Here is a 12,132-nt window from a genome sequence, read left to right as displayed (position 1 = left end):
AGCAGCTAAAAATAAAACAACAGTAAGATATTGATTTATTTTTCAGGTGCTGGTTCTGAGCCCGTGGGGCGACGCTCGTCCACCATTGCGGAGAAGCCGTCACTGAGTTGGACCCTAACATGTTTGAGTATCTAAATGAACCACTTGATGGTCCTCAGAGATTTTAATTATTGGTTTGATCAACGAGATCCACCTTCTACTAAAGAGGGAGCTCTGCCTTCAGCCCTCACAGTTAAATAATGTATGGTAGACCTAAAGCAGCAGATCAGCCTATGCATGTAGCTAGTCGCAGCCTTGATTCCTTTTTTCTTTAACTCATGTATTGCATCCAAAGAACCTATTCCATTCATGTGGACGGCCACTCTGAAATCTCCACATATGTTGCATTATCTTTGTTATACACCTCCCACAACATGACTGCAACACAACCTTTGAACTCCACACTCAACATCTATACATACTCCACATACATATCACCCAACTCTCCCTAGCATCATAAACATGGAGCTACTTACTCAAACACCCAATGAACACTTTGGGCTTTGAAAGCAGGTAGGACAAACTATATTAAAATCAATATAGTACAATATAATACAATAGTCTCAGTCCTATTAACCAACTAACCTGGTCAAGGAACTAGTAACCCATTTGTGGAAATGTATAGTTGTACAGTTCTTACAGCCACGACTGAAAGTTAGTACTTTGTCCCTTATTGACCCAGTAGATCTCTCCTCTTTTTTAGGGATGTTCAATAATGTATTTGAGATTAGCTTCTGATGTTCTTGTTCTCATGAATATTTTCAAACCTAAGGTTCCTACCGAATGAACATAATATCAGCCCTAGGGAGCAACACAGAATTTGTAGCTCAATTATTATGTTTTTCAAATACATGTCAGTACATTTATAAGCATTACATCGTAATCAGTATCATCACAGAGAACTAGCATTAATACACAATCAATTATTTATATCAACCTATTTTGCACAATCACAACTGGGTGACCTCAGTATTTGTGCCTTGGCTTAGACATATTCCCCTCTTATGAACTCCCATTTTCCATTCAGATAGAGTGCATTATTGTGTTTCTGCATTGATTCAAGAAGCACTTGGTGACATGGACATTAGTTACACGTGTATCTTCTCTTTGACATATCACCCATGCATTATCATTCTGATCATGCATCCTGTTCATGATATCCTGGTGTCTGGTGAGTCTGTCATATGCCTCAACATTTCAGCCAGTTCAGTGAGATCATCAATCACTTTCTCATCATCCCGCATAGCTTAGATGTACGGTTCTTCTGCTACCACATGCTCCAACAAACCTCTCCTCCACATCTCAAATCTTGGCATCCTTTCTTGGGTCCAACAAATTACTATTCTATGCTTTGCTATTGCACTTCCCAAAGCCACAAATCTAAGTCTCATTTTGTAGCCGTTTCCTTCAGGTAAAATACCCAAGTATTCCCTATTATTTTTTTCAGGCATTGTACCTCTTGCGTTACACAGAGTCATCACCACTTTATCGCAGAATACCTGTATGTTGGGGCAATCCCAGACCATAAGTAGCAACCCGCCTCAGTGACCACTTGTTATGCTTGATGCAATTGGGGAGACTCATCTGGCACTTGAGAGAAACAGGCTTGTGTTTTTTTGACCATACACATCCCAGGGTTTGGAAAACATATCCAATAGTGTGTCACAAACGATACAAGAATTAATGGACATATATAAGAATGGATTTCCAGTTTAACAACTAACTATGGTGTGCATCCCAAGGAAATGCCATCCAGCCCAATGACACATCAACATGTCTGCAAAGACCGAGTTAGTGAATCTGTTGTATGGCTTGATATGTAGACAAATAGTGGAGGATAGGACAGAATGTATTCAAATATTGAGGGTGAAATTCACAAAGTTAAATCTGTAGACAGAAATTATGTACAGTGTCAAAGCAAAATGTCCTCCTAAAAGCTATTCAGTAACAGCAGGATGGGATTTTCAACGAATAGCAGGAGTACGCATCCCAAACCCTCACCAGGGGATGTGGGCATGTACAACTTAAAATATGATCAACGTTACTTTTAGTAACTTTATGGGCATGTTGTCTGCATAAAGCCAACTCGTATACTTCTGCATGGTGTACTTGGTCATTTCTGCCTATGCTATTTAGCACTATTAAGAAGGAATAAAAACAGGCATCACTTGAGGAAAATAATACACACCTGAAAAACATTGCTACTGGAAGCACATATATACACCATGGGTTGTGTGACAAACCCTTGTGCGTGTGTGCCTAGAAGTATGCATCTTTTAGACATCCAATTGTTATGATGTGTCTTTGGGAGGGTGTAGCAAAGAGTTAGATGTGAAATTAGTCATGCACTTTCTTTATAATTTATTAACAATGTATATGTGTAAATTTCAATGCATGTGTATTGGTTATGTTTGGTAATTATAATGTGATTTCTATATATATTTGTAATGTATACAGTTACAAAACTATTTTATATTAATTTTATTATGCTTATTTTATCTATTTTAATACTTCTACAATGTAATGTATGTGGGTGTATTCAATGTCTAAAGTTACATGGCAATTTCTCTTTGATATTATTTTTGGTTGGTGTTGTGGTGTGTGTCTGGTGTGTTATTTCTAGCCCCAGTGATTGCTTAGTGATTCCCTTGCAGTGCCCATATGTGGTGAGTAACTTTCTCCAAGGCTTGGCAGGAGTAAATTTGAGTCTGCTGGGCTGCTTCCCATTTCAGTTTGAGCAGCAGACTCACCTGCTCCCTAATTATGGTTAACTCTGACACAATGTTCTCCACGCTGTTGTCCCGATCCTTTTTGTCTTTTCCAAATGCTGGGTTGTGCAAGTTGATCTCTTTCATCGCTAAGAGATTTTGGCCACTACGCTTCCTAACCTGGAGAAAAAAATAAGGGGTATTAAAAAAAAGTTATTGAGTGTTTACAAAGGCTCTTCACAAAAGGTGAATTTAGAGTTTAGGCCAAAAGCCTGGAGAATTTCTCGCACTCCAGTACATGCGACAAAGAGACTGTACTTTGCTCCTGGATGGGACCCATGGCTGCTGTTCAAGTGGTTCTTACCACACATTATGCAGTGCTGAGCGGACATACTCTACTGGAAGGAACACATCACGCAGCTTCGGCACTGGAGCAAGACTGCATTTTTATCAGGGCGTGCCTGAGGCAAAGGTAAGCTACTGTTAATACCTCTTGTGCTGTATACCATCTGCCACCCCAGAGAGGAGAGCCAAGAGGTCACTCTCAGACAGGACAGACAAAGCACCACACAAACTCTTTCCACCCTGAGGCTACTTTTCTGGCCAGTGCCCCTGAAGGAAAAGACATAGGTGGGTAGTGAATGGGCCAAATGGCCTGCTTTACTATGCAGGTGTTGCAGATGGTGCTATCATACCGCTCCACATGCCCCAATTACCCAAGCGGCATCCACCCTGGCAGCAGTAAATATTTTGTAACCACAGCATCAATCTCTATTGATCATGCTACCATGAGTCCCTTTTTAATGTTTCTAGCATGCATATCCACTCCAACGCTTACCCTGAAGGTCAGTTGAAACTATATGCTGCTCCACAGCTTTAACACAGTTTCCAGTCTTCAAAACAGTGAAACTCATAGACCAGAAGGTCCTACACCTCAGAAATAGCCACTTTATTCCATATTACTTACAAACATACAAGCGTAAAATCACCCCAATATCACAATATAAAATATCTTTACTCAGTGTTATAATACTAATCCTGTTCTTCCACGCATATTGCTTTTGCACCACCCACCTGGTGTGTGGGTGATAGATATCAACATGGAATTCAAGGTGGTGTAGAATTTGTTCTATATCTATGACGTCCCATGTTGATATTTCTGCATTCCCTGGATGCACCCAGTGTTTCATCACTCTCTACACTGAAGCATTTATTTAAGAGTTGTTACTATGCTTTTTGACAACTCCTGTTTAATTTCTTCATTTTATTAGTTGCAGGAGCAGCACCAGAGGGTGTCAACGCTCTTTAGAACCATTGTGGGTGAAAACATCCAAAATTTTGAAACTTTAACAATCAATGATCAGTAGCAGTTGTCCAGCATACACATTACGTGAGTTGCCTAAGAAGGATAGGTGATAATGCTAGTTAGTGGGTCCAGGAAAGTATAAAAGGCACAAAGGAAATAGTTTGTTAACAGACAATGATGATCTTGAAGCACTGGTTTGCTTAAGTGTCCTTAAACCAATTGGAGGCATGTGATTAATGGTTTGAGAGATGATCCAGGATAACAAGGCATCTTTCAGTTATTTATGGTCAAATCAAAAAGAGGACAATACTGTATGAAGAATAGGGAGAGCAAAGCCTGTGTCCTTTGCCTACGACTGCTTGGGCAAAGGCTCCAAAGGAACTGCAGGTGACACCCAGTGCAGCACTCTTAAGGAGCAGGGAGTGCAGCTGGCTGAAGATAGTTGGGATTCATTTTCAGAAATTTGAATTCTGTTGCAACATATTGTAGAGTATAATATTCTCTTAAACACCCGCCAAAAGTTGGGGACTTAAGGGACTACTAAGATCACATCAGAGTCTTTTAATGCCTGTGTCGCCCAGGTCTTGCATGGGATAGGTCATTTTATATGTCCATTTACAACTCAAACACCGTAGAGCTCCAGTTGAGGCTGTTGATTGACTGTAGGAATTAGATGACCAAGGTACAGGAAGGGGAAATGATCGGGATCAAGGATTATGTTTTAGGCTGGAGTAATGTTTATGGAAAAGTAAATACTTGGCACAGTAGATCTGCTGTCAAAGCTGTGCCCTTAATCTGGTTGACAGAATCTGCATCACTAGCTACTTTGGTCCCAATCTAAAGATGTCAGAACTGGTTCATCCCTCCTGATGGTACTAGTGCTAAACATCACATCACCCAGATTCTGTACTTGCAGCTAAGTTTCATTTCAGTGAGTTGGAAGAAGGCTCTATGGTGTCTGCACAATTTACTGAGATCACCATGGGCAAACAGTAGTCTGCAGTTTTGAATTATGGAAAGGCAAATTTAGTCTTTCATTACCCCAATGTTGATAAATTAACTATCATTGATTTGGGTAACAGTAACAACTGCTGTTTAAAAGGTTACCAAACTCTAAAACTGCAGTCCTACAAAAAAATAAGAAATTACTAAGTGTAATTAGCATTGTACTCTGCAATATCAATTAAACTTCAGGCTGCTTCAATGGGATCTGTGCATATATACTCCGCATACCAAGGAGCACTTGTAGAGGCCACCCCCCTTCATCCCATTTCAATTCAGCAGCTTTACCTGTAATTAAAGTCTTGCTGTATCCCTCCACAGACAGATGGTAGCATGTCTGGGGGGTGGGGTCAGCTGTAGTGAACCATATCATACGGAAAATGCTTACTTTGTAGACGCTTCCAAATGCTCCGCTTCCAAGATGGTCTAGGATGGCATAGTTGCCAATAAACTTAGTTGGTGCTTTATTCTGATTGATGCTCTCGATATTTTCAGAAATTTGATTTAGTTCATCCTCCTGGATTTAAAACAGAACCAGATTTTAATGTGTTTGTAAAAAAAAGGGTATACCTAAATATGGTAAATTGTAGAAAGTATTGCACTTACTGGGAGTGAATTAAACTTAGATACCAACACTTCATAAGATCTGATTTCACGCACATAATGACCAATGTCTATGAATATCTCAAACAGGTCAGCAGGAAACAATCTGAAAAACAAATTAGAAAAATAACTTTTATATTATGGTGAGTGGAGTACTGATGTTGCATTATAGAGTTGAAATGTACTGTTTAAGTTATAACAAGGAAAGATGTGTACTTTACTAGTAACTCAGAAAGCAAAAGTTATAAATGACCAGGAAATCAAGGCTGTCCAAGAAGAAATATGTCTTAAAATGTGTATGCCCTTCAGTGTATTTGTAACTTAAATGCTTACTATGCAAAATTCCAACCAGATAGCTATATTTGCAACACACACATAACCATACATAACTGATGCACATTTTTCATTACAGGTCAGGCTATACATTTTGAATATACATATTTAAGACAACAACCTGCTTAATATCCTGAATAATTTAATGGAAGTAGAGGGAAACGCTCTCCCTGTAGCTCTACATTGTCTCTTTGGTTAGCATGTTCTGTCAATTTTACAGAGGAGAGAAACTACAAATGCTATAATTTTTCTTTGCAAATATTCTTAGAAATTTGGGATTTAATGAGTTAACACCCTTGGCTGACATCTGCTGTAACCTGCAGGTCTTGAGTTAGAAGCACAACAATGCCAATTCTTCTATGGTTGAGTGTCTAGAACACAAGTAAACCTGGGGAAGAATAACACATGTTTTACAGCTCTCAGAAACAAAGGGTCTGATTCACAAAACTAATCTGAGACAAAATCTAACTTTATGACTTTCGGTATTCAGAAAGGGCATTTAGGAGTAGTGAAGTTAGGATTTTGTCTCAGTTAAACTTACGTTTTGGTCTTACGTTAAACTTAAGACCAAAAAGTTGTCTCAGTTAAACCTAAGTTTTAGTCTTAAGTTAACTTAAGATCAAAACGTAAGTTTAAATGAGCCAAAATCCTAACTTTACTACTCCTAAATGCGCTTTGTGAATACCGAGTCGTAAAGTTAGAATTTTGTCTCAGATTACTTTTGTGAATCGGGCCCAAAGTGTGTTTGATATGAAATTAGGTTTTTAATCTTATAAAATGACAACCAAGCCTGGTTCTTCAGTCTCTTTAATGTTGTGTGTGAGGTGGAGGTAGAGACAGTGCACAAAGACTAAACATGAATTTAACTTTTCTGAGTTGTCACCAAGTGACTATCTCAAGTCTTGTGCTTAGTCACTTTAGGATTGTGCCTTTTTAAATGACTAAGTAAAGAATCCACATTGTCACCTTTTTACATCCTCTCTAGTCTTGTCCCCATAAAATAAGTGTATTCACTCTTAGGGGCCCATTAGGATGTCGGGCGGATTGCCCCCGCCAGGCTGGCGGTAGCCACCACCAGCCTGGCGGGGTCAATCCGCCCGACATCCACACTCGTTTTTCACCCGCCATATTAGTATGGCGGGGGGGACCTCGGCGGATGGAAAGACCGTCCGCCGCTTTTCCGCCCCGGTCGCCTTGCGGCCGGGGCGGAAAAGGAATAATATGGTGGCGTGTGTCTATCAGACACCGCCAGCCATATTATGATGGTTGTATTAAGGTGCCTTTCAATCTGGGGGCCCCCTGCGGGCCCCCAGAGTGAAGTATAGGTGGGGGTGCACACGGGGGGTACCTGTGGTACCCCCTTCATTTGCATTTACAAAGCGGCAGGCACCGCGCGGTGCCATCCGCTTTGTAAATGCAAATGCTGAAATGCATTTTTAGCATTGTGGCGGGCGGTGCAGAGAGCACCGCCCGCCACAATGCTAAAAATGCAGGATGTGCCCGCCACTGTGGCCACTGTGGCGGGCACATCCTAATACCCCCCACGGGACCCTCGCCCTTATGGCGGGCGGTCCCGAATACCAACAGGATGGCGGGCGGACAAAGTCCGCCCGTCATCCTAATGACCCCCTTAGTATCTATTGTATTTTCTCAGGGAAAGAAATCCAAAACTCTGTTTGCCAAGCATCTCCTTTATTTTTACTGTGATTTTCAAAACACCTTTTTGTAGAGCCTGTTGAGCTGGATGAACCACATTTATGAATAATGAATATCACAGGACTCTAATATTTAACTCAGTAAATGAGCATAAGTTACGCAGTAAAATATGTATTTTGTAGCTTGCTAGTATAATGGGAATACAGTAAAAGCCAAACTAATTGCAATAGAAGTTGAGTTCGCTAGTCAAAGATGGATGAACTATTTGCTCATTAACATAGATATCTTTATCTCTCTCAACTTTCAAAGGTATCAGCTAATGACTAAAATAATCTAATAAAAATAGAAGGGATAAGACAGTGAACACAAAGCAGCCCATATTGAAAAAAAAACAATAAATCAGATTTCTGCTAATATATTCCTAATGTCAATAACATCCATCATTCAATGCAGGCCTTTCTTTTTTGATTTATCTCATCTGCCACATTAAATGTGGCTGGGCAAAGAAGGTCCACTTTCCTCCATGCTTGGACATGAAAGGGTTTTAGAGCTGAAAAATTGGCCATGTACGAACCAATCTCCTCATCTTCGTTTATAACATAAGGTAAGCAGATTACTAATTTGAAACTATTTTGCACATCTCTGTTTAATATAATGTTTTAATGTACTTGTTTATGTATAATTGCCACACAACCTCATAAAACTAAATTGGAAAACTTTATTTAATATGTTGCATTTAGAATTCCTGCACTAATAATGATCTACATAGTAGGAAAAGGCAAAAACATTTAAAAAGAAGATCCTTGTTGATTCCAAATAATGTGTAGAAGCACCACATAATGCTAGACATATTATGGAACTACCCAATTTAACCAATTAATAAAAAATATGGTTAATACAACAATAGCATTAGAACTGTTTTAAAAGTGTACTTGTGAAAAATAGAAATCACAAGAGAAGATGTCAGTACTATACTTTGTACAAAAATGACCATGTATTTATATTTGCTAAATATAGCATTAAGGATGTCTCTCTGCAGCAACTTGATTAGTTTTGGGGCAGGCTGACTTCAGGGAGGGAGTTGAAAGGGTAGTGTCTTCGCCTATCTGATTAGGGCAAAGCACGTGAACCTGAAGAGAGTTCTTCTTTATATGGCCTTATTAAACCCACAATGGGTTTTGGACACCATTGACCGGGAAGTCTGGTGTGCTGACCTTTACAGATTGGGACTGATGGAGCAAGGTGGAGAAACAAAATGTTGTGTACCCCTTGCAAAATCACACTTCCATAACCATAATTTGAACTAATTGAGTTGTATGTGTAATGAACCAATTTAGAATAAGAAATGTACCTATACCAATACACGTGGGAACTAATTTTGCTTATGTTGCAATCATAATTAACTAATTATGTGATTTTGTCGTCTCTTAAACTAATAAGCAGCTTTGAAGTAATGAAATGTGGCATAAATGTGCTTTTTGTTTTGCGTATTTTGTGGCAAAACGTGGAAACAGGTGAGTATATTATGCCTGAATGTTGCTTATCTGCTATGTAATTACTAATAGGGAAAACCTTAGTAAGGGGGAGGTAAACAGAAGGGTTAAATTTCTAAAATTAACGTTCGTTTGTGTTTGTTTCTATGATAGTTCCCATTCTGGCCTGTGAGGCCTAGAAAAAAGATGGCTGACTTATTAAACTGCGAATAGAAAATGAGCTGAGCATGCGAAAGCCAAAGTCCGAGTTCGAATGCGAGCTGCTTGTGCCTGGAGTGAATGCAGTTCAAGGACGATGTGGCCTGGAAGTCTAGATGGCTGCCGAAAAGGATGAGCACAATGGTTTTGAACGTGAGAAGATCTTGGGAAGTTGCTAGTTGAGATCAGGACTAGGCCGGACATTGCCCAAAACAATGACCCATTTAAAAATCTAGCTTAAGGAAGAAAAACAAATATTGTAATGATGAGGTGATGCTCATCCAACCCAAATTGTCTAATCAGAACTCGAATTTATGCTGAAAGTTACTTTTTTAGATAGATAGAGCTATTGAAAAAGGTATAAAAAGTGCTAGTTTTAGTTAGGAAAAAACTCCTTTTCGATTTCCTCCCGAGACGCAGATTTTCCTGAGATGTAAGACTTTGAATAATTTTTCTATTTCTTCTGAATGAGATCTGAACTTTAGGTGAAGTTATTAGTCAGGGAAGTTAGGAGAAAGGATGAATGTTGGGAACTATCTGTATTTTGCTAAAATACTTGCATTTCTGAAATCTAAATATAATGTCTATTTCTGAATTTTCTGAAAATAAATTATGTTAACTGTTTGAAATAAAATCCTTATTTTCCTTTCAATGTCGTTTTGAATAATGAAATTAATAAAGTGAATACACTTTTAGACATGTTAAAATTTGCTTTTAATAAAAATTAGATAAATGGAGAATTAAGCTGGTCTTGAGTTTTCCTACGGCTAATTTTTTACTAGCAGATTCGTCGACCACACTGGTGGTGTGTCTAATTAAATGTTTTGTTAATGAAAACCAAGGGATAAGGCAGGGTTTTGTCCTTGTTCTTTTCTTTTCATATAAGATGTGAACGACCTACCAGCTCTACACGTGGTGCAACATAAGATGTCACCCATCTTAGGATAACAGGATTACACCCACTGCTGATTTTTTGGCAATTACTACTAAGTACTTGAATACATTGTTAGCCTCCCTGGAGACATATTTTCAGGTTGAATATACAGTAACATTAACATCGCCTGAACTAAAATAACAATGGCTGGGCAGAGAAACTGCGGTAAGCATTCCCTTATGTGCAGGTGACACTTAAACAGGTCCAAGGACTGTTTTAGATTAGGCTTCTAACCATCTAGAGCGCAGTCCCAAAAATGTAGCACAGTGGCTAAGTCTTCTTAACCACTGACCACAGCATTTTGTTGAGGGTCAGTGGTTAAGAAGATTTATGATCTACAAGGGTTGTGCAGTGAGTGCTCTGATCTATTCAGTGCTATTTTGACCATGCCAGTAGTAGTAGCTGGTTGCTATTGAAACAAAGTTGATTTGCATTTTTTGTGGCCTTATTGGAGGCAAGAGGAGAGTACATGTCTATTCATGAAGTCCCTAGTGATTACTTTTTTGCTCTTTTTGCTCTGTAACATCCTTTCTTTTCCGTATTGTAGAGTTTCTCATTATATGGCCTCTAGTGAACGCCTTACTAGCCACCAATAGCATTTGGTTGGAAAGCATTGAACCCTCTTATCTCTAAGGAAATCTGCTCAAGTTGATGTTAATGTTTCCTTCTCCTCTGCTAGTCTATAAATTTGTTCATGCGCTGTCTCTAGTTCCATTGTAGCGATAGTTCGAGGTCAAGATACAGCTGTATTGGTGCATGGTCAGTATGATCTTTTTAAAATATCACGTGTCTATGTGGCAATGTTGGGACCATAGTGAGGAAGGAGTCTAAGGGCCTGATTTATATCTTGGTGGTATGGATACTCCATCTCGATGAAAACGGTGTATTCATACCACCAAGATGGTGGTGCACCCAAACGATTTAGATGCGGGTGAACCTTTGATTTAATCACAGTGGAAGCTACTCTGTTTCAGCCATGATTAAACCCCCTCCAACGGCCTGACAGAGTTGGAGGTTGACCTCTAATTCTGCCTAATTTAAATTGGCAGAGTCAGAGGTTCGTTTTCATGCCCGTCACCACCAGTAAAACCCTGGAAATAAGAGACAGTGAAAACTACATAATACTCCATTTGTCATGGAAGAGGACTCTCATGGTGAGTGGAGATTGGTCTTTTTCATGTTCAAAATGAAAATCCCGCTTCTGGATCTTCTTTTTGATGAGAAAAAAGAAAACAGTTTGCGTTACGGCTCCATCATGCTTAACAGAGCTGTGCATTAAACTGCAAAAAGCATTGACACAAACCGCTGTGACGGAGGTTAGTCACAGTGCTTAAAAAAAATTACTGCTGGCTTATTTCATATTTTGGCGGGCAGAGGTGCAGTCAAGGCAAAATAATAAATTACTCTGTTGCCCTGACTGCCAAACCTCCGTCCGCCAAATTATAAATCGCCCCCCCCCCCCCCTAGTGTGTGCATGTACCGTAGCTGCAGGAGAAACAAGCATTGGCATAGCCAATAGGTCTCGCTTTTGGGATCTTATAAGTGTTTAGGCATGCAACGGTTGATGTTGTTGCACCAAGGATATTGTGCTGCATAACTAAATACTTATAAGGTGCAAAAAGCGAGACCTATGGGCTATGCCAATGCTTGTTGGTCTTGTGGTTTATCATGGCAAGAAAACGAATTCTCAGTGGCCTGATAATTCATTAGGGCTCACAGTTTTATGGTATTTATTTTTTAGACATTTCCCTGTAATTATCCATAGTTACTTTTTGCTCTTTTTATCTGCATTTATCCATATTTAGTTTGGGTTTTATGAAAAAATGTACCTGAAACAAGTGCATTACCATATTTATTTAA

The 12,132-nt window shown here is 39.3% G+C and overlaps 1 protein-coding gene across 3 annotated transcripts in view; it reads right to left on the bottom strand.

Moving 5' to 3' along the window:
• Positions 1–12,132, bottom strand: part of NEK10 (NIMA related kinase 10) — a 1,104,115-nt gene that overhangs the window by 650,394 nt on the left and 441,589 nt on the right. For all 3 annotated transcript variants that reach the window (XR_013601712.1, XM_078663960.1, XM_078663961.1), the window contains exons 17-19: positions 5,662–5,764; positions 5,444–5,572; positions 2,790–2,927 (exon numbers count right to left, since the gene is read on the bottom strand). Coding sequence is in view for 2 of the 3 variants with exons in the window: in XM_078663960.1 (XP_078520086.1) it covers positions 2,790–2,927; positions 5,444–5,572; positions 5,662–5,764 (370 nt within the window). In the remaining variant the exon portion in view is untranslated. The remainder of the gene's footprint in view (positions 1–2,789; positions 2,928–5,443; positions 5,573–5,661; positions 5,765–12,132) is intronic.

The sequence above is a fragment of the Lissotriton helveticus genome, chromosome 10 (assembly GCF_964261635.1).
Source record: "Lissotriton helveticus chromosome 10, aLisHel1.1, whole genome shotgun sequence".
In the NCBI taxonomy this organism is placed as follows: domain Eukaryota; kingdom Metazoa; phylum Chordata; class Amphibia; order Caudata; family Salamandridae; genus Lissotriton; species Lissotriton helveticus.
This window is presented reverse-complemented; position numbering and strand designations above follow the sequence as displayed.